The sequence below is a fragment of the Myxine glutinosa genome, chromosome 2 (genome assembly GCF_964187855.1).
Source record: "Myxine glutinosa chromosome 2, kmMyxGlut1.1, whole genome shotgun sequence".
NCBI lineage: Eukaryota > Metazoa > Chordata > Myxini > Myxiniformes > Myxinidae > Myxine > Myxine glutinosa.
This window is the reverse complement of record NC_136262.1, coordinates 161360473-161384130: the sequence shown is the minus strand read 5'-3', so window position 1 is coordinate 161384130 and position 23658 is coordinate 161360473. Positions and strand designations below refer to the sequence as shown.

The window sequence follows — 23658 nt, the reverse complement described above, 5'->3', positions numbered from 1 at the left end:
CCAACATTTTTTGTGTTCGAGGTTTCCTCCTATCTTTCACCGTTCATGAGATTAGCGCGTGCAGACAAACAAACAAACAAACAAAAACTTTATTTTATATATATAGATAGATAAATAACCCTTATTAGCTTATCCACAGCGCATTGACGAGACGCCCCATTTTTATTCATCGCTTTCGTGTTTATTTATTTATTTTCCATTGAGCTTCAGTGTGTCTTCCCTCTCCTCCCTTTCTGTGGAGCATGTGTCCAGACTCCAGTCTAATTCTGCACTACACCATTTAAGCAATGTATGGTATTTTACTTGTCTTTACCTGTTTTACCTACAATATATGGTGCAGTATGACACTGCATATGATACTGCATTTGTTTTGCATCTTTAAAGAACAAAACAGATTAACGGAGACTTACTAAAGTTTCTTGCTTCTTTTACTTTGGATTTGAGCCCTCGAGCCAATTTCTTCCTACACGCTAAATAAATTAGCAATTTGCCGACCTCGGAAGGATGACAGGTTGAGTCAACCCGCCCTAGCGTTAATTCAGCGATCGACCGGGATTCCAACCCAGGATCATAGGATCCCAAGCCGGAACCCTAACCGCTAAGCCAACACCAGGCTTGAAGGAAAATCATGAGAGCAAAGGTTTTTGTTTTTTTTAAACAAAACAAAATTACATTCCTGTTTCCATTTTTCCTTCTCTCAGCTTTTCTCAATTGCTCTGAAATCCATACTGAATGTCATCATTGGGAATGATGGAGTGCAGCAGGAGTTCTGCGAAGCCATCTTTGAGAAACATTGCAAGGTAAAGACGCAACCTCACCTGGCTCAACCTTTTGCGGATGCATGACCTTAAAAACAAGTTGATGTTTTTTTTCCTTGCAAAGTAATAATTTTTTATTCACTTCAAACTTAAAGAAATTTTCACATTAAATTTTTTTTTCCCTTGCAAAAAAGTCATTTGGTCTTCTTCCATAATAATAATACTTTAAGTTTAACATCTTCAGTTTTATTCTGGCTTTCTTGTTATGTTAACTGAAATACAAAAATGCAGGTGTTCTTCCTGTTCAAAAATTCTCACTGAAATGCAAACCTTTTTGAACTACACTGCTAGAATTGTTGTACTTTTTTTGGTTCCTGGATGCAAATCAGATTCATGAAAATATTGCAAATGCAAGAAGTATCCGTGGATGAGAGGTGTGGTCTGTGGTAGGTCTTTATATCCCTATTTTGAGGTCTGTGGTAGGTCTCCGGTTCACCTCCTGAAACCCACCCACGTGTGGAGATAGCAGCCAACAGCAGCAACTTCCTGACACACACACACACACACACACACACACACACACACACACACACACACACACGTATACACACACACCCACACATTTATGCTTGCACACACGGAGGTGGATACTTTTGAGAACTGGGAGGGCTCCTTTCCACCTTCTGAAACCCGCATATCGCGATAACGGCCAACGAGAAACACCGACGGATGGATGGGCAGACACTTCTCATTTTTAGCGATAGATGCAAAAATCTAATAGAATGACCTCCGCCACCAAAGGTGGATGGAGGTTATGTTTTCAACCCTGTCTGTAAGTCTGTTTGTCCATTTGTGAACCGGATATCTCAAAAAGTTGTAGACAGATTCCGCTGAAATTTGGTGGACATGTTGGGTATGCGACAAGGAAGAAATGTTCACATTTTGCTGAAGATCTGATTATGGATTTGGATACAATAATTATTTAATTTTTTAAGTGATTCTTCACCATTGGGAGATCGGGCTAAAATTGATACAGAGCACGATATCTCAAAAATGTATGGACGGATTCGGACGAAACTTGGTGGACAGGTTGTGTATGTGACAAGGAAGAATTTATTCGATTTTGGTGAAGATTCAAATCTGGATCTGGATCAGAGAATTTTATTAAGTGATTCTTCACCATTGAGTGATAGGGCTAAAACCGATATTCTGTATAACACGACATTTCAATAAGTTGTGGACGGATTACGACAAAACAACGTGGATGAGTTCGTTAGGCGACAGTAACAAGCCCGTTAGATATTCGTACAGGTCCAAATCCAGATCCGGCCTATTAGTGGGATACATAACGTAAACTGTTCAGCCTGGTGGAGCCATGCACTCTACCGAGTGCCGTTCTAGTTTGCATCATTCTTTCAGATACAAATCTGGGTAGCATCACCCCGAAAATGCATAATTTGACGTCAGTTTTTGAAGAAGATTTTTGGTGGGTTCATGTCCCTAGAACCCTGCAGTAATGAGTGGTTTTGCTCGGTACTTTTCCTTTTTTCAAAATCCTGTAGTTTCGCCCATGAAATAGGAGGGTATGGGCTTGGTAGGGTCAATGGAGGTAAGAAAGATTGTGGATAAGGATTGGGTAGACCGGTAGAGCATTATATGGTCGTGAATCACCTGCTTGAAGTCCTGAGGTAAGAGCAGGATACAACGGCCTCAAGAAGGTGATGCCACATATGGGAGAAGCGAGGAACAAAAGAGTTGAGGTGTGCCACCCACCTGGATTTTGGAAGTTTTTCTTTTGACCTTAGCATTTGCTTATAATGCATATATTAATACACGCTTCTTCTTTTTTTTTGTATACAGAATCGAGGCTCGTGGAAGAGGTAACATTTATCACACAAAAAAAAAATCAAACAGACACACAAAGTATGTAATAAGGGGAGTGGTAGACAAGATGGGGAAAGAAGGGGAAGCACACAAACACAACATTTGAGAGCAGGGACATCGGGAGATCTGTGGGAGGGAGAGGGCTTGGGGGGAGGAGGCGTGGGAAGGGAGGGGGGGGGGGGGTGGTGGGAGAAGTATAAAACACAAGGATACTGCAAGGACTTCCAGGAAAGAAGTTGGTATTTCAAAAAAGTTTGAATCTGATTTGCATCCACAAACTTTGATTGTTTGTGGCTCTCTGTTTTTTAGTTAATAGAGTTTCACGTGAGATGTTAGCATCATTTATAATGTGAAATAGTTTAAAAAACACAATTTCTGAAAGCGACTAGTGCAGTGTGGGATAAAAAGATGCTTCCAAAATGTTTTTTCCCAGAACTTAATAATATAGAGTGAGTCAAAAGTTTTTTGTTTTTTAACCAAAAGCATTTTATCTACAACAGAAATTGGCATGATATTATCACATGCATTGTTGGTTTGAAATTAAGTCTTGAAGGTATCCACATTGTTGAATTGATTAGCTTGTGGTGGGAAATAAAAATGAGTAAAATAAAATCCACCACCTCGCTTCTTCGTTATGTGCTATGCGGTGCTGAAACAGTAAACAGTAAAGGTAATTGATGAATGGCTTTTGGGTCGGGGATCACGTGGCATCAATTGGTGCTCAGGAAGTTCACCAATGGAAGTCCACACCTAAACATCTATCCACCTACAAGGCCTTCATCTGCAGCTTGATGGAATACTGCTCTCCCCTCGGGCCTGGTGCCCCTGCCTCACCTTGATCAGCTTGACGCCGTGGAAACCAAGGCCTTCAAGATCATTGAAATCTCTTACGATGACGCTGAGTCGATGGGTCTATCGCTTGCCATGGCTGACGGGTCGGTGGTCTCTCTGTCTTCTCCCGCCTCATTTCTGGTTTTGCAGCCTCTGCCCTTTCTGTGCTCTGACCCCCCAATCTAATCTGCAGGGCACACGTGGTCCAGCAGCAACCCCCTCCTCGTGAAACTGCCAAAAACCAGAACCAGTGCTCACCTCACTCATTTGGTCCTCTTTTTCTCACACCTATGGAACCAAATTCAACACTCTTCAATCCCATTCTTCCCTACAAGTCAGTGGAGAGGAATGCTTTCATGCTTGTTGTGTCTTGATATTCAAATGATCCCTTAGCTTTTAACTTATGGAGTGCAAGGTGATGTTATTCATAACTTACAGATCAGCAACGATATTAAACCTGTGCAGATCAAAAGCATTTTAAAATCCAATGATTATTAAAACTGTTGAGTTGAAATGTATTTGTTATCTTTCATTGGTTTGTGCTTCTGCTCCGCAGTCATTGCAAGCACAGGAGAAGGAAATGCAAAGAAAATCCCAAGGAACGGTGGAACCAAAACCTTTTCTTGGCCTGAACTATCGTGGGGGTTGTTGTGAATGCGTGAGTATTTTTCATTTCCAAATAAATAAACTCAGGTTTTGAGATTAAAAATATGAACAGTCAAATCAACAATATGCAATAGCAGCAAAAAATGAGGCTGCACAAAAAGGTGTTCCTTCATGTCTAAGCATAGGGTGTAATCCTAACGAGGATAAACTAAAGATAAAGAATGAAGGAGAAAGAAAAAGAGCATTAAAATTTCAGCTGATTTGTTTGGAAATGGTTAATTTGACAATAGGTAGTTGCATGATATAGATGAGTTTCAATGAGGAACCAGTACAACAATAACAAAGGTGATGGAAAAACCTGCCCACAGGTGAACACAAGTTCTGTGTACCTGAGTCACATTGAGTTGGTGAACACAAGCCACATCAAGGTGGAAGTGAATGTGCAGATCATACACCCAGCAATGTCACACGTCTCTTGGGGAATACCCCTGCATCGAACATATTGTTATGTTTTTCGAAGGTCCCTGGGAGTGTCATATCCAACATAAAGGGTTTCCTAGTGTAGTTATATCTGCAGCAATTTTGTTTAGCTAAATTACCCCTCCCCCTTGTATTGGTGGAACGGAAAGATGTGTTGAGAATGTAGTTAGAACTATCCCCATTGGTCGCTTCCTCATTCTCCAACTATGTACTCAAAGTCCATTCTCAAACACTCATTCTCAAAGTCCATTCTCAAACACTCATTCTCAAAGTCCATTCTCAAACACTCATTCTCAAAGTCCTTTTTTTTAACTTTTTTTTATTATTATTATTATTATTATTATTATTATTTTTGTACACTGAATCGAGGCTCGTGAAAGAGCTAACATTTACTTCACAAACAAATCAACCAGACAAACAAAATACCCAAAAAGAGGGAGCGGAAGACAAGATGGGGAGAGAAGGGGAAGCACACAAACACAACATCCGAGAGCAGGGAGATGTGTGGAAGGGAGAGGGCCCGGGGGGAGGAGGCATGGGAAGGGGGGGTGGGGGGGAGGGAGAAGTATAAAACACAAGGACACCAAGGACTTCCTGGACAGAAATTGGTATTTCAAAAAAGTGGAATTGGGGTGAAATTAGTGGGGGTAGAAAAGATCAAGGTTTTGGATGGGGGAAGATAAGAGATGGTGGTGCACAGCTGTTTTAAAGACTTGGAGGGTGGAGTGGGATTGAAGAGAGTGAGGGAGTTTGTTCCAGAGGTGGGAGAAAAGAGGAATGAAGGAGTGAAGGTGAGCAGAGAGTCTTGATTTTGGCAGTTTGACCATAAGAGGGTTGCAGGCAGATCTTGTGCGACCTGTAGGAATATTTGCGGGACAGAGCCCAGAGAGAGCTGGGGGGGCAAGGCCAGAGAGGAGTCGGTAGAAGACGGAAAGACCACCAACCTGCCTGCGGTGAGTGAGTGAGAAGCCCTTGGAGTTAGCTTCATCGCGGGAGATTCCAATGATTCTGAATGCTTTGGTTTCAACAGCGTGAAGGCGAGCTAGGTGTGAGGCAGGAGCACCAGCCCAGAGGGGAGAGCAGTATTCCATTGAGCTGCGGATGAAAGCCTTGTATGTGATGAGGAGCTCAGGTGTGCCAAGGAAGGACTTCGCACGACGGAGGATGCCCAGTCGGCGACTGGCTTTGGAGGCCAGATTTTAAATGTGGTTTTCCCAGGAAAGATCATGGCAGATAGTGAGACCCAAAAGCTTGAGTGACAGAACTTCTTGGAGAGGATTATTCAGAAAGTGGATGGGAGGGTTGTCCAGTCGGTCTTTTCGGAGAGACATCGTAAGAGTGTGAGATTTGTCAGGATTGAAAGACATGTTCCACTTGTTTGCCCAGTCTGTGATTTTGTCAAGGTCTGCAGAGAGTGAGGAGGCTGCAGACTGCCGATCTGAGGACTGGAGCGACAGAGAGTAGAGTCATCAGCAAAGAGATAGAGAGGATTTTCAAGAGAGTCAGAGAGATCATTGATGAAGACCAGAAAAAGCCCAGAACACTGCCTTGGGGAACTCCAGCCTGAACAGGAAGAGGAGATGAGAGAAACCCATTCAGGGCCACACGTTGACTACGACTAGAGAGGAAGTCCACCAGCCATGCGTGGAGATTTCCATGGATACCAAAAGAGGAGAGTTTGGTGAGCAGAGCGGGGTGCCAGACCGTATCGAAGGCACGTGATATGTCAAGGGAGACTGCTCTAATTTCCTGTTTGGCATTGAGGACCTCCATCCATTGTTGAGAAAGCAGAAGCAGCATGTCCAGAGTGGAGTGTCCAGGTCTGAAACCAAATTGATGATCAGAGATCAAGCCATTGGAGAAGAGGAAAGATTTCATATCTGAAGCAATGATGGATTCCATGACTTTGCTGATAATTGGGAGAAGGCTGATTGGTCTGTAGTTGCTGGGATCTGTTTTTGCACCTTTTTGTGCAAAGCGGTGATGTTGGCAGATTTCCAAGCAGATGGAAGATGACCTTGAGCAAAAGAGAGGGTGAAGAGAACAGAGAGAGGGAGTGAAAGAGCGGAAGAACATGATTTTAGGACCCGTGGGCTGATGCCGTCAGGTCCAGTTGCAGAATCAGAGTCGAGGGTTGACAGAAACTTTTCCACCTTGTCAGGAGGAAAGGACACAGAGTCCAGGAGCAGCTGGGTACGACTGGGTACGGTGGGTACAGAGCCCTCTCTGTACCCACCGGGTACAATGGGTTTGGGACACAAGATTTAGAGGCAAACATAGAGTTGAGGCATTCAGCTTTTTCACGTGCGGAGTCAGCCGTGTGGCCATTTGAGGTGAGGGAGGGGATGGAGGGGGAACAAACACCAGAAACGGATTTGACCAGACGCCACCAGGATTTGGAAGAGGGAGACAGATAAGAGAGTTCGGTCCTGAGAACGGAGAGATATTGTTTCCTGGCTCTCCTGAGGGTGGACACACACTTGTTTCGGGCTTTGTGAAAGGAAATGAGATTTCCTTCCGTTGGATTTGCTTTCCAGGAGACGAAAGCAAGTTGTTTCTGGGCAATAGCCTCACCACAAGATTCCGTGTACCATGGACGGGAGGAAGGGTATGACAACTGAAGACGAGATGGGATAAATCTGTGCATGAGAGAGAGCAATTTACTTTGGAAGAATTCCCAGGATGAGTTGATGTCAGAGGCAGTAGAGATGGGAGACCAGTCCAGATGATTGATGGCTGCTTGAAGACCGTGCCAGTTGGCCTGAGTGAAATGCCAGACTCGTCGATGCTGAGGAGGCTCTCTGAGAATGGTCAGAGAGATGTCCACTTTAACAAGCACATGATCAGAAGAGCCGATTGGAGCAGAAGAAGAGCAGCAGACATTTTCAGGGAAGTTAGTCATAACCAAGTCCAGAAGAGAAGATGCTCCGTTGACTGAGATCCGGGTTGGGAAATTGACAGATTGTGTCAGTCCCAGTGAGTCACAGAAGTCCTTTGCTGAAGAGCCATGGCTGGTGAGAGAGGTACCCACCCCCAGCCAACTGGCATGGTGACAGTTGAAATCACCACATATGAGGAAGAGAGAGTTGGGATGGGTAGATAGAAGTTGGTACATATTATCAGACAGCGAGATGTAGATGGAGTCATCACTGTTTGGTGGACGGTACAAGACACATATGAACAAAAGGTGGGAGCGAAGGGGAAGCCGTAGCCAAAGGTATTCCTGGGGGTGAGGTGGAGAGAGGGCAGTGCAGGGCGAGTGAGGAAGAGAGTTTTTTATAAAGATAGCAACCCCACCTCCAGGACGAGGCTCAGGTCTATCATACCGGAGGAGGGAGTAACCTGGGAAAGATACCAAGGAATCAGAGACATCATGAAGGAGGAAAGTTTCTGTTAAGCAGATCACATCTGGTTTGTCAGAAGCAACCTGTATGGAGAGATCAGTTAAGTTTGAGCGAAGGCCCCGGATGTTTGAGGTCCATACTGTTAAGGAAGAGGAAGGGGGAGCATCGGATACAGAACAGGGGGGGGGGGGAGCGGTAGGGTAAGATGTGGAAGAGGAGGAAGAGGTAGGGAGAGCTGTTGAAGGTGTGTCAGAGATTACAGAATAGCTTGGAGAAAGGGAAGAATGGGGCAGACAAAAGGTTTGATGGTGATTGGGTGAGGCGCAGTGAGGTGTTATTTGAGGAGGGGGAAGAGTGAGGCAGAAGGTTGAGGGAGACGAAGGTGAAAGTTGGAAGGGGGAAGAAGCGGGGAGGATGCTTTGAGGAGGAGGGGTGAGAGGGGAGTCTAGGAGGGGAGGAGTGAGGGAGAGTCTCGGAGGGGAGGGGAGTGGGGGGAGTTTAGGAGGGAAGGGGCAGGGGGGGAGATTTGAAAGGGATGGGTGATGGGGAAGATTTGGGGGGGAGGGGCAAGGGGGAAGATTTGAAAGAGATGGGTGATGGGGAAGATTTGGAGGGAAGGGGTGAGATTGGATTTTGAAAAGTGTACGATTGATGGGAAATGAACATTTATTGCAAAATGAGTTTCTTGAGACATTCGAGTCAAAAATACATTTGAGGACGCTGAAGGATGGGTGGAGTTCTGGAGAGTTTAGGGAATGAATGAAAGATGCACTGTAAGAGATGGAATTTTTTTTTGGAATGATTAGATTTGGTGAGCAAGTCGAAAGCATCCTTTTATAGAAGAAGAAGAAAAAGGTGTTATAGAATATGACAAAATAAAGTTCTTCAGGGGACAGATGAAACATTTTTTAACAACGTGATCACGTGATCACGAACAACGTGGTCGAAGAACGAACGAACAAATAAGAATGAACAAACGGATAAGAACAGGGAAGGAAATTTTTTTTTTTTTTTTTTTGAGATTTTAAAACAAGGAAGTATGGGGTGAAAAGACCGTGAAAAACAGAGACAGAAAGTAATTTGCAGCGCGATCGAAGAACCGCTGAGACCAAAATAAAGCCTCAAGCCAAGGGCTGACACGGTAGCCTACTAGCACTACACTAGGCCTCAGAATACACGATACGAAAAAAACGACGATTCTGTACACAGGTATGAAAAACCAACACCGAGAAACCTATTAAAGTCACCCCAATCGGTACATCCACCGAAAGAAAGATACAGATTCGACAAAAACACAATTGTGAAAAATTACTTAACTTCGAAAGCGTGCGCGCGGGGACAACTTTGAAGAGACGTGACGACCAATCTAGCGCATGCGCATCCATTCTCAAACACTCATGCTCAAACACCCATTCTCAAACACTCATTCTCAAACTCCATTCTCAAACACCCATTCCCCATCACTCATTCTCAAACACTCATTCTCAAACACTCATTCTCAAACACTCATTCTCAAAGTACATTCTCAAACACTTATTCCCAAAGTCCATTCTCAAACACTCATTCTCAAACTCCATTCTCAAACACTCATTCTCAAAGTCCATTCTCAAACACTCATTCTCAAAGTCCATTCTCAAACACTCATTCTCAAAGTCCATTCTCAAACACTCATTCTCAAAGTCCATTCTCAAACACTCATTCTCAAAGTCCATTCTCAAACACTCATTCTCAAAGTCCATTCTCAAACACTCATTCTCAAAGTCCATTCTCAAACACTCATTCTCAAAGTCCATTCTCAAACACTCATTCTCAAAGTCCATTCTCAAACACTAATTCTCAAACACTCATTCTCAAAGTCCATTCTCAAACACTCATTCTCAATGTCCATTCTCAAACACTCATTCTCAAACTCCATTCTCAAACTCCATTCTCAAGCACGCATTCTCAAACTCCATTCTCAAACACCCATTCCCCATCACTCATTCTCAAACAATCATTCTCAAACACTCATTCTCAAACACTCATTCTCAAACACTCATTCTCAAACTCCATTCTCAAACGATCAGTCTCAAACACTCATTCCCAAAGTACATTCTCAAACACTCATTCTCAAACACTTATTCTCAAAGTCCATTCTCAAACACTCATTCTCAAAGTCCATTCTCAAACACTCATTCTCAAAGTCCATTCTCAAACAATCATTCTCAAATTCCATTCTCAAACACTCATTCTCACACTCCATTCTCAAACACTCATTCTCAAACTCTATTCTCAAACTCCATTCTCAAACACTCATTCCCAAAGTACATTCTCAAACACTCATTCCCAAAGTCCATTCTCAAACACTCATTCTCAAAGTCCATTCTCAAACACTCATTCTCAAAGTCCATTCTCAAACACTCATTCTCAAAGTCCATTCTCAAACACTCAATCTCAAAGTCCATTCTCAAACACTCATTCTCAAAGTCCATTCTCAAACACTCATTCTCAAAGTCCATTCTCAAACACTCATTCTCAAAGTCCATTCTCAAACACTAATTCTCAAACACTCATTCTCAAAGTCCATTCTCAAACACTCATTCTCAATGTCCATTCTCAAACACTCATTCTCAAACTCCATTCTCAAGCACGCATTCTCAAACTCCATTCTCAAACACCCATTCCCCATCACTCATTCTCAAACAATCATTCTCAAACACTCATTCTCAAACACTCATTCTCAAACTCCATTCTCAAACGATCATTCTCAAACACTCATTCCCAAAGTACATTCTCAAACACTCATTCTCAAAGTCCATTCTCAAACACTTATTCTCAAAGTCCATTCTCAAACACTCATTCTCAAAGTCCATTCTCAAACACTCATTCTCAAAGTCCATTCTCAAACAATCATTCTCAAATTCCATTCTCAAACACTCATTCTCACACTCCATTCTCAAACACTCATTCTCAAACTCTATTCTCAAACTCCATTCTCAAACACTCATTCCCAAAGTACATTCTCAAACACTCATTCCCAAAGTCCATTCTCAAACACTCATTCTCAAAGTCCATTCTCAAACACTCATTCTCAAAGTCCATTCTCAAACACTCATTCTCAAAGTCCATTCTCAAACACTCATTCTCAAAGTCCATTCTCAAACACTCATTCTCGAAGTCCATTCTCAAAGTCCATTCTCAAACACTCATTCTCAAAGTCCATTCTCAAACACTAATTCTCAAACACTCATTCTCAAAGTCCATTCTCAAACACTCATTCTCAATTTCCATTCTCAAACACTCATTCTCAAACTCCATTCTCAAACTCCATTCTCAAGCACGCATTCTCAAACTCCATTCTCAAACACCCATTCCCCATCACTCATTCTCAAACACTCATTCTCAAACACTCATTCTCAAATACTCATTCTCAAACTCCATTCTCAAACGATCATTCTCAAACACTCATTCTCAAAGTCCATTCTCAAGCACGCATTCTCAAACTCCATTCTCAAACACCCATTCCCCATCACTCATTCTCAAACACTCATTCTCAAACACTCATTCTCAAACACTCATTCTCAAACTCCATTCTCAAACGATCATTCTCAAACACTCATTCCCAAAGTACATTCTCAAACACTCATTCTCAAAGTCCATTCTCAAACACTTATTCTCAAAGTCCATTCTCAAACACTCATTCTCAAAGTCCATTCTCAAACACTCATTCTCAAAGTCCATTCTCAAACAATCATTCTCAAATTCCATTCTCAAACACTCATTCTCACACTCCATTCTCAAACACTCATTCTCAAACTCTATTCTCAAACTCCATTCTCAAACACTCATTCCCAAAGTACATTCTCAAACACTCATTCCCAAAGTCCATTCTCAAACACTCATTCTCAAAGTCCATTCTCAAACACTAATTCTCAAAGTCCATTCTCAAACACTCATTCTCAAAGTCCATTCTCAAACACTCATTCTTAAAGTCCATTCTCAAACACTCATTCTCAAAGCCCATTCTCAAGCACTCATTCTCAAAGTCCATTCTCAAACACTCATTCTCAAAGTCCATTCTCAAACACTAATTCTCAAACACTCATTCTCAAAGTCCATTCTCAAACACTCATTCTCAATGTCCATTCTCAAACACTCATTCTCAAACTCCATTCTCAAACTCCATTCTCAAGCACGCATTCTCAAACTCCATTCTCAAACACCCATTCCCCATCACTCATTCTCAAACACTCATTCTCAAACACTCATTCTCAAACACTCATTCTCAAACACTCATTCTCAAACTCCATTCTCAAACGATCATTCTCAAACACTCATTCTCAAAGTCCATTCTCAAGCACGCATTCTCAAACTCCATTCTCAAACACCCATTCCCCATCACTCATTCTCAAACACTCATTCTCAAACACTCATTCTCAAACACTCATTCTCAAACACTCATTCTCAAACTCCAATCTCAAACTATCATTCTCAAACACTCATTCCCAAAGTACATTCTCAAACACTCATTCTCAAAGTCCATTCTCAAACACTTATTCTCAAAGTCCATTCTCAAACACTCATTCTCAAAGTCCATTCTCAAACACTCATTCTCAAAGTCCATTCTCAAACAATCATTCTCAAATTCCATTCTCAAACACTCATTCTCACACTCCATTCTCAAACACTCATTCTCAAACTCCATTCTCAAACTCCATTCTCAAACTCCATTCTCAAACTCCATTCTCAAACACTCATTCTCAAACTCCATTCTCAAACTCCATTCTCAAACTCCATTCTCAAACTCCATTCTCAAACACTCATTCTCAAACTCCATTCTCAAACTCCATTCTCAAGCATGCATTCTCAAACTCCATTCTCAAACTCCATTCTCAAACTCCATTCTCAAACTCCATTCTCAAACTCCATTCTCAAACTCCATTCTCAAACTCCATTCTCAAACTCCATTCTCAAACACTCATTCTCAAACTCCATTCTCAAACTCAATTCTCAAGCATGCATTCTCAAACTCCATTCTCAAACACCCATTCTCAAACACTCATTCTCAAACACTCATTCTCAAATACTCATTCTCAAGCACTCATTCTCAAACTCCATTCTCAAACTCCATTCTCAAGCATGCATTCTCAAACTCCATTCTCAAACTCCATTCTCAAACTCCATTCTCAAACTCCATTCTCAAACTCCATTCTCAAACTCCATTCTCAAACACTCATTCTCAAACACTCATTCTCAAACACTCATTCTCAAACACTCATTCTCAAACTCCATTCTCAAACTCCATTCTCAAACTCCATTCTCAAACTCCATTCTCAAACTCCATTCTCAAACTCCATTCTCAAACTCCATTCTCAAACACTCATTCTCAAACTCCATTCTCAAACTCAATTCTCAAGCATGCATTCTCAAACTCCATTCTCAAACACCCATTCTCAAACACTCATTCTCAAACACTCATTCTCAAATACTCATTCTCAAGCACTCATTCTCAAACTCCATTCTCAAACTCCATTCTCAAGCATGCATTCTCAAACTCCATTCTCAAACTCCATTCTCAAACTCCATTCTCAAACTCCATTCTCAAACTCCATTCTCAAGTATGCATTCTCAAACTCCATTCTCAAACACTCATTCTCAAACACTCATTCTCAAACACTCATTCTCAAACACTCATTCTCAAACACTCATTCTCAAACTCCATTCTCAAACACTCATTCTCAAACCCTATTCTCAAACACTCATTCTCAAACACTCATTCTCAAAGTCCATTCTCAAACGTTCATTCTCAAACACTCATTCTCAAAGTCCATTCTCAAAGTCCATTCTCAAACATTCATTCTCAAAGTCCATTCTCAAACACTCATTCTCCAAGTCCATTCTCAAACACTCATTCTCAAACTCCATTCTCAAACACCCATTCTCAAGCACCCATTCTCAAACACTAATTCTCAAACACTCAATCTCAAACACTCATTTTCAAACACTCATTCTCAAGCACCCATTCTCAAACTCCATTCTCAAACACCCATTCTCAAACACACTTTCTCAAACACTCATTCTCAAACACGTCTCAACCCTTTATAGATTCCCACCACACACCACATTCAAAAGACCAAATCATGCCCCAAATCCATTGAGTAACACCTCGGTAGCATACCTCAAACACGTTTAACACCGCAGAGCCAGGGCACCAACACTGCGAGCGTTCTTTTCGCTGTGATACCAAAGCACCAGCGCTGCCAGAGTCGTGCCAACCGTCGCCCTCATCGCATCGCTGGAACCAATCGCGATGACTGGTTTCCAGAGCACCAGCCAATTGTCGTGGCTGGATCACGAAACGTGGACGTGAGTGGCGACAGAAGCGCGGTTGATAAAATCCCTGGTGGAGTCCTCTTCTGCGGAGAAAGTCAGAGTTCTGGAGAGTCAGAGTTGTAGAACAAAAGAGAGCAGAGTCGCGTCCAGTTGTGCAGAGTTGAGTCGAGCTCTGAGGAGTGGAGAGAGAAGCTTGAGTAGAGTTGGTTTGAGAGGTCCACTGGTCTGAGAGCAGCAGGTCCGAGTCTGGGGAATGGAACGGAGTCCTGATAACGCAGCAGGAAAACGGAGTGCAGAGACGCAAGCAGATTCGTGTTCAGTTGACTGACTAAGGGACTTGTGTGCTTGATGGTAACATGTCTCTCTTCCCACCACATACCAACACTTTAAGGTCCACAAACTTTCAATGCTTGTGTGACCTCGGGCAAATTTTCTTGACTTATTGTTGATTTACCTTTCTCAGTCTTCACTTATTCTGCACATTTAGATAACTACACGAAGAAGCCAAATTAAATGACAAAACGCTGATCTGCAAGGAATTAGTTAACATCCGCATCACGTGCCAGCTAACACCAAATAAATTAAACTTCCTGAGAGATACAATCTTTACATTGATTTATTTTACACAGCAGTGTTATGTTATTTTCATCAAAGGTTACCTTGTTATCAATAATTGTGCCCAGGTATTTGAATTTGTTAACAATTTCCACTTTTTCACCATTTGTGGTTACTGGTTCATGATTGTGACCTTTTTGAAAATCCAATGTCACCTCTTTGCTTTTGCACACATTCGGAGTAAGACAAAAGTCCCCACACCACTTATTGGATGTGTCGATCTCATCGAGGTACGATACAAAGGATGATTGATCGGAAACACAGCGGACAATGGCGATATCGTCTGCGTACTTAATGAAGTTACAAACTTCTTTGAGAGCAACACATCCATTGGTGTACAGAGTGAACAGTAGAGGTGACAATACACCGCCTTGTGGAGCACCAGTATCCAAGATTGATAACTTTGATAAGCTACCATTCACCTTCACCTGCTGAGGACGGTCCAGTAAAAAAACTTTCCACCCAGAGTATGATATGGGGGTTCAGGCACAGGTCACTCAACACTTTCAAAGGGTAAATGGTTGTGCAGTGTTAAAGGCTGACGATAAATTAATAAATAATGCATGAGCATAGGTTCCTTTCTTGTGAAGGTAATTTGTGATTGGATGAAGCAAATGAGTATATATATATATATATATATGAGAGTTCGTGTTTGTTGTTTATTTATATATGCTCCAAAAACTAAAAAAAACTACTAAACCAAATCCAACCAAATGTAACATGTTTCCGAAGGCTGCCCAAACTTTGGTTTCTGTCAGGGTAGCATATCTAGGGGAGTAGGGAGGAGGGGGGCACATTGATGATTCGCACATTCATGTTAGCTGGGGCATCATGAAAAGGACTAGAATTAAAAAACGTTAAAAAGGATCAAAAATGGGAATACTTTGAACCACCTTCATGCGGATGTTATCACAGCAAGCCGATTTTAATTAATTAATTAATTAATATATTCCATTTTTTGCTTTAGCACGATTTATTTATTTATTTTTTGAAAAGTGGTGGTGGAATAGTTGACCACATGGAAACGAGTGACTCATAAGCCAATAAATCTGCAGGTGTCTGTGTACCTGAGTCACATTGAGTTGGTACAAGCGTGGTTAGCTCGAGGAGCTGGACTGGCACCACATCGAGCAGAGGCTGTCGGGATGATGTTTGCAGAAAGTCTCGCTCTTGCTGAATCTCTGATATCAATGGAGCAAGCTGCACGCTTATCGGTGAGTTTTGTGCTGTCCACGGTCGGTTCACATTTTTCCGCCTTTCTGCTCTGCACAGGTCACAATGCCAAAATTATTATCTCCTTTCAGCAATCATCTATAACTTGTTTCAGGAACTTGGACACATGTCTGACTCAGGTACTCTTTTCTTTTTCAGACTTGGAGTCAAAATCTAAATTGTCAGTCTTCAAGCCTTGTAACTCAAGACCTTAAAATATATATATTTGATCAAGGCTGCGAGGTAACCTCATTGGCTGTGGGGGAGCACCTCTATAAAACAAGGTTGCGGGGTAACCTCATTGGCTGTGGGGGAGCACCTCTATAAAACAAGGTTGCGGGGTAGCATCATTGTCTGTGGGGGAGCACCTTTATAAATCAAGGCTGCGGGGTAGCATCATTGGCTGTGGGGGACAACCTCTATAAAACGAGGTTGTGGGGTAGCATCATTGGCTGTGGGGGACAACCTCTATAAAACAAGGTTGCGGGGTAGCATCATTGGCTGTGGGGGACCACCTCTATAAAACGAGGTTGCGGGGTAGCATCATTGGCTGTGGGGGACAACCTCTATAAAACGAGGTTGTGGGGTAGCATCAATGGCTGTGGGGGAGCACCTCTATAAAAGGAGGTTGTGGGGTAGCATCATTGGCTGTAGGGGAGCACCTCTATAAAAGGAGGTTGTGGGGTAGCATCATTGGCTGTGGTGGAGCACCTTTATAAAACAAGGTTGCAGGGTAGCATCATTGGCTGTGGGGGACAACCTCTATAAAACGAGGTTGTAGGGTAGCATCATTGGCTGTGGGGGAGCACCTCTATAAAACAAGGTTGCAGGGTAGCATCATTGGCTGTGGGGGACAACCTCTATAAAACGAGGTTGTGGGGTAGCATCATTGGCTGTGGGGGAGCACCTCTATAAAACAAGGTTGCAGGGTAGCATCATTGGCTGTGGGGGACAACCTCTATAAAACAAGGTTGTGGGGTAGCATCATTGGCTGTGGGGGACAACCTCTATAAAACGAGGTTGTGGGGTAGCATCATTGGCTGTGCTGCGGCTGTGCCCTGTGCTGGTTATGGCAGGAATCTGGAATTTGTTCAGGGTGCCAACGATTACTCGCTGACTTCGCGAAGGACACCATGTTATAGTTAATGTCCACCAACGAATGCTGGCAGACTGAACACCAGTTTAACATCCATCCGAGGGACGGCACACACATTTATGAATCACCCTGCCTGTGAAACACTGGGATGACAGTTTATGGCTGGGTCAGGATTCAAACCCAGGCTAGAGGTGAGTGTGCGTGTGGGGAACCACTCTTTGATCGTAACAGAAGTTCACCAACAGATGAGAATGACGAAACTTTATTAAATACCAATTAATACAGATCTGGAGGAGAGTGAGACGTCTACAGCACGAACCACCGTCATGCCACGTCTGCCTTCCTGGGGATACATTGATTCACAGTCCATTTATATAGGGACACGCTTTATCAGAAAATCTCCGAGAGAACAAAGAAAACTGGCGAAAGTTCCTCCCACCGTCATCCCCAGTGCGCCGAGCCCCCACCGTCATCCGTCCTTTCATCTTGGGGGAGTGAAGCACGCACCGTCAGGATCCGGACCAGATGTGGTTTCAAGACTCCGAGGTGACAGAAAATATAACTCACCGAAAGGGGGATTGCATTCTTGGTTCCGATAAGACCATAAAGTAAATGAGGGCGTTCTGATGAGTTCCAGGTGTTAAATGTACCTTCAGTTCACATTTCTCATTTAAACATAAATTCAAAGCATATTTATTGTAACACAAGCGTCACTGTGATTATACGAAATATAGTTAATGTTTTGGCAGTTTATCAAAGGTTTTATGTCTACGATTCAAGCATCCTACGTAAAGTTACACATTCCACGCGCATATTATCCATTTTCCTGCCCGCGGCTTGAGGCGCCGTCTGGGAGAAGAGAGAAGGTTTATGACTTAGGCTTATCTAGCCGTCAAGGGGCACACGTATACAACGAGGCCATTCGTTCAGCACGGATGAAGCGAGTATTTTCTCATTTTAAACTAAAGCGAAGCGGCAACCTTTTATTAACTTTATGAAATAGCATTTTTAAACAGCATTTATAACATAACATATTAGTCAAACGACATCCATAACAGAGCATTAAGCAGTAACAGATCTGCGACCTGACATCCCTTCCTCTTGTCTCGTCGAGACGAAGTATCTCAAGAGACAACGTGCCGCATCGGGCTTTATTGAAAGACAATCGTGTAATGCGGGTATCTCCCAAGGGCATACCGTGCGCACATAGCGCCTCGCCCGTGCATTTGGGGAACGTGTCGTGTGGTGCGTGCTTGGAACCTGAGGGCTCAGAACATGAAAGTCCATTAACGTTTCGGATCCACAACGAAGGCGTCTGGTCCAGATGAGGTTCTGCCCCGCCAGAGGGCCAGCAACCTCCCCTGCGGAACTTGCTCCCCCCACCCTTTGCAGACGCGGTCCTTGCAGATCTTCGAAGTTAATCAACGATCATGCCCATGAGATCTCTCACGTGCTGCTGTTCTGGGGAATACATAATGTCGTCAGTATCTTGTGTCTCATTTTCCTGGTCAGGGTACAGAGCGTAAAAATCCGATTCACTTGAAGCATTTGAACTTAAAACTTTTGAAACAAAGAGAGGGACTTCCTTTATGTCAAAGTCTCCCATGGACGCCTGGTCGGCTTGCGGGTCTAGGATATCCACGTCGGGTCCCTCGACTGCCAGACCCAGCGTCGCAATCAGATCCATAGTTGGGTCGGAAGGGGGTGTACAGCTGTCAGCTTGTAATACATAAGAGGCGTTAGCCAGTACACGCAAGGGGTTTACAGCACAAGTATCACAGTCATCACAAACATCATTACAGGCAGCAGCCAGTTCCCACATGGGATTTTCAACACAAGTATCACAGTCATCACAAAAATCAATACAATTTTCCGGAGCGCCGGTCACATCTGCCTTGTTGAAGGACCCATTCAGGTCGACGGCCTCTGTGGTCAGAACCATAGTCGTTGTCGGCGGCTTCTTCACTTTCCATCCTGTAAAATACTTTCTCATACAGAGGAGGACTAAAGATTTCATTAGTGCCCCCCAAATTACTACCCCGATTATCACGGCCAGTGCGGTCAATAACCACTTCACTATGGTGCCCGTCCATCCCCGGAACCAGTCAGTGAGCCAGCTAAATTTATAAGAGTTCTTGCGCGCGATCCGATCGATCGTCAGGGCGTGGCTAGTTTCCCTTAGTCTCACTATTGCGGCTGACACTCCTTCGGATGGATCAGGTATGTAAGTGCAACATTTTCCCTCTATTATTCCGCATACCCCTCCTTTCTCTGCCAGGAGCATGTCCAAAGCCACCCGATTCTGCATCACCATTGTACGCATGTGAATTACCGTGTCCAATAGTATGTCATGAGCCGTAGCGGTGTCGTTAGCCACCTTTTCTAGGGCCAAAGCCAATTTGTCTATCCGGAAGCTGTTCATGGCTGTGCCCGCACCTGGGAAGAAGAAACCTAACACCTTTTCCCATAGGCTCCCGTGTAGTTTAGTGGTTCCATCTTCGTTCATGACTGACCTCTTATGTCGCCTGTCCAAGGACTTTGGGTCTAGCTCATCCAGTATCTCAACGTCAGGAAGGACTGAACCCAGATAACATGTGCCCCCCCAATTATTTGGTAAATAGGGGTAAGCCTTGTCGCCGCATATAAACATTGTCCCATGGGGTGGGACCAGGTGGGTGGATAAGCACTGGAGTCCCTTTACCACCCCATTAATCCTACTAACCCCCCTAGAGAATGTTATAGCCGTTATGTTGTGGTTGTGTTTATCTTGCAGTACTATTCGTAATGTAATCCCCGAGCTCCCTTGTCCCAGCTTCCCGGGGAGAGTGTAGGCGCATTCTGATTCTCCCATACGCAAGTGGCCGGAACCCTGGAGGCAGACCGTCCCTTTCTGTGGTTTGACCCAGACGGGGGCAGGCCTCTCGGCCACATGGGCAATCATTGACGGGCGATAATTAAATTGTCGATTGCAACTCTTGCCGTTGTCAACCCCTTCTCTTTCCAGCGTGGTGACTAAACATGGGGAATCGATAGGTTGTGAGCAGAGGTCATTGAGGGACAGAGGTAGCACTATCATGTGTATTCCTGTGGTGCCTGCTTGGGGAAAGTGCATGCACGACCAGCAGTGTGTCCTATTTTGAATTGTTGCCACCTCCCTTGCCACTTTCCAATATGTGTTTTCACCCTTCTTTGGGGCCTTATCCTGGGGTTGCGGCGTGAGTATGTATTCGTTGCATCGTATGTAGTTCTTTTCGCCACTGGCCGCGCCAGGGGTCCAGACGCTGCACCGGACCTGCATAGTCATGTCTTTCTCTAGGCGTGTGCATGTTTGTAGCTTAAAATCAGGGGTTCCCCATTGGTATCCTGGTTGGGCCAAGGTCTTGATGCTAGCTTGCCCGTCTTCCCGGAACTCTCGTACCTTTCGTAGTACAATGCCAACGCGTCCAGGCCCTGCCGACAGTGCTAGCCATCTTACGGTTACCCAATTTGTGTACAGGGTTTTCTGTTCGAAACATGGTAGTGATACTCTTTGTCCCCATGTTACGGTGAGGTGTCGGGTTCCGTTTTCGCATCTATTGGGATCGGAGCTTCCCCTAGCTGCTGTCGCTATCAATAGTATCGTACCTATGATTAGGCCCATCCTTACTGAGCTGTGGTTGCTGTGGTGTAGTGTCTGGTGCTTGTATGGCCAACTTACAGTGCGTGGCGTGGATCCACGAGGTCTTGCCCTCGCAAAAGACTGCCGTTGGTGTAGTCAGCAACACCTGGACTGGTCCCTTCCACCTTGGTTCCAAGGCGTTCTTGCGGGTGAAGTGTTTTACGAGCACGTAATCGCCGGTCTGGAAGTCGTGGATGGCGTGGCTTGTTGGTTCAGGCAACGCCTCTCGTACCCGGGCATGGATGCTGCGTGCCACATTGGACAATCCTCTGCAAAACTTTAAAAGCATGTCATCCATCACAGGCAAGTCAAGTTTGGACATGTCCATCGGGGCCGAAACAGGCAAACTCATAGGTCGTCCCATTAATATCTCGTGGGGGGAAAGGCCCGTGGTGCGGCCCGGAGTGGACCGAATACTCATTAACGCCAGCGGGAGTGCTTCCGGCCACTTCAAACCTGTGTCTGCACAGATCTTGGTTACCTTGAGTTTCAGAGTCCCGTTGGTGCGTTCCACAAGTCCCGCTGATTGTGGGTGATAAGCGCAATGGAAAGATTGTTTCACGCCCAGTGCCTTTAGGATACCCTTAATCACCTCTCCCGTGAAGTGGCCCCCTTTGTCTGACGAAATTTTCTGAGGGATGCCGAATCTGCACATGAAATCCCGCACGAGGCGCTTGGCTACTGTCGGGGCGTCTGACTTAACGCATGGATAGGCCTCGACCCATTTTGTGAACATGTCCACGATTACCAGGACATAGCGGAACGACATACTTGGTTCCATGTTTATAAAATCAAACTGGACATGACAGAAGGGCCCGATTGGTCGGGGATGGCCCGCATTATGTGGGTGCCTTGGTGGTGCCCCCCTGTTGTGTTGTTGGCAAACCGCGCATGACCGGCACACCTCTGATGCGATTCGCGACAGTCCCGGTGCCGCCCAGGTATAGTTTATCTGTTCCATCACCCCCCTCTGGCACACATGGCCATTTTGATGTCCCATACGTGCCAGCCAAGGCAGTAGTTCCTTGGGTGCTATTGGTTTTCCGTGAAGGGTCCACATCGCATTTGGTCCGGGGCGTGTGGCCCCTCGTTTTATCCAGTCATCGTGTTCGGCTGCTGTTGCTGCGTTTTGAAGTTTTATAACGTCCTCATTAGTCGGTGAGGCGGTGATGATGGTGCACCCATTTTGCGAGGAGAGGGTTGGTCCTGAGGTCGGTACGTTGGCAGTTTGCGTGTGTGCCCCCTTTGCTCGCGTTACCATCGGCATGTTCCGTCCTATTTGTTGGTTGGCCGCTTTTCCTGCCGCTGCGTCCGCTCTGGCGTTGCCTCGGGCGACGTCAGAGTCTGTCTTTTGGTGGCCGCGACATTTAATTACCGCGACTGCGCGGGGAAGCAAGATGCTTCGGAGTAGCCCTTCAACCAATTCGCCGTTCTTTATGACCGAACCCGCAGATGTGAGAAAGCCTCGCATCTTCCAAATTGCCCCTTTGGCGTGAACTACCCCGTGCGCGTATGCTGAATCCGTATAAATGTTGACGGCAAGGTCTGCCGCCAAGCTGCATGCTCTAGTCAAGGCGCACAGCTCCGCCTGCTGGGCGGAAAATGTGGGCGGAAGGCGCCCGCTTTCTACCGTCTCATTATCTGAACACACCGCGTATCCGGATAGCAAAGAGCCGTCCCATCCGCGTTTAGCTGATCCATCGACGTAGTACACACGATCGGGGTTGTCGAGGGGAACGTCCTTCAAGTCCGGACGTACCGTGGAGACTTGCTGTACTACATCGACACATACGTGGGGTTCGCCCTCCTCTGGGGTGGGCATCAGTGAGGCCGGGTTGAGTGTAGTGCAACGTTTAATGGTGACGTTGGCGGCCGTAATCAGTGCTGTTTCGTATTGCATTAATCTAGTGGTCGACAAGTGTTGTGTTGTCCGCTGTAGTAACAGTGAAGTGACGCAGTGTGGTACCTGTAGCGTTACCGGGTGCCCCATTACAATGTCCGCTGTCCTTTCCACTGCGTACCTAGCCGCTGCCACGGCTTGCAGGCACACCGGAAACCCTTGCTCGACCGGTTCTAGCTTTTTGCTAAAGTAGGCTACCGGTCGTTCCTTATCTCCATGAGTCTGTGTCAAAACGGACTGAGCAAAACCCCTTACTGCATGAGTGTAAAGGGTGAATGGTTTCGCATAATCGGGGAGTCCTAAAGTCGGTGCCGTTACCAATGCCTTTTTCAGCCCCTCGAAACAGCGCATCAATTCGTCCGTCCAAACCAAGTAGTTCGGTTCTCCTATTCTGGTGGCTTCGTACAGCGGTTTAGCAAGTAGCGCGTAGTCGATTATCCAAGAGCGGCAGTAACCCGTCATACCTAGGAAGCGCAACATCTGTCGTTGCGTACTTGGCCGTGGCGATTCCATGATGGCGGTTACCCGTCCGGCATGCAATTCTCGCTTCCCGTGTGAAATGGCATGACCCAAATAGGTTACTACCTTCCGTACAAATTGGAGCTTTCTCCGTCCCACCTTGTGGCCCTTGGTCGCCAAGGCTCTTAGCAGGGCCATGGAGTCCCCTTCACAGGCTTCCTTGTAAGGGGAACAAATCAACAAGTCGTCAATGTATTGCAACAACACCGAACCCCCTTTTAGTTCCACGTCTGCCAAATCGCGGTGCAGCGCTCGGGAGAACAGGGTGGGGCTGTCGGAGAACCCTTGGGGTAACACCGTCCAGGTGAACTGGCGCCCTCTAAAGGTGAAGGCGAACAAGTATTGTGACTCAGGTGCGATAGGTATGGAGAAAAAGGCAGAGCATAGGTCAATAATGGTAAAATGTGTTGCGTCCGGTGGGATAGATGTCATAAGGGCTTCCG

General features: G+C 44.9%; 1 protein-coding gene across 5 annotated transcripts in view; it reads left to right on the top strand.

The window, feature by feature from the left end:
• EVC (EvC ciliary complex subunit 1) overlaps positions 1 to 23658 on the top strand; it is a 71224-nt gene that overhangs the window by 27713 nt on the left and 19853 nt on the right. For 4 of the 5 annotated variants that reach the window (XR_010983258.2, XM_068106853.2, XM_068106855.2 and 1 more), the window contains exons 6-8: positions 702 to 800; positions 4030 to 4131; positions 15886 to 16044. Coding sequence is in view for 4 of the 5 variants with exons in the window: in XM_068106853.2 (XP_067962954.2) it covers positions 702 to 800; positions 4030 to 4131; positions 15886 to 16044 (360 nt within the window). In the remaining variant the exon portion in view is untranslated. The remainder of the gene's footprint in view (positions 1 to 701; positions 801 to 4029; positions 4132 to 15885; positions 16045 to 23658) is intronic. The other variant, XM_068106856.2, reaches the window with a different exon arrangement.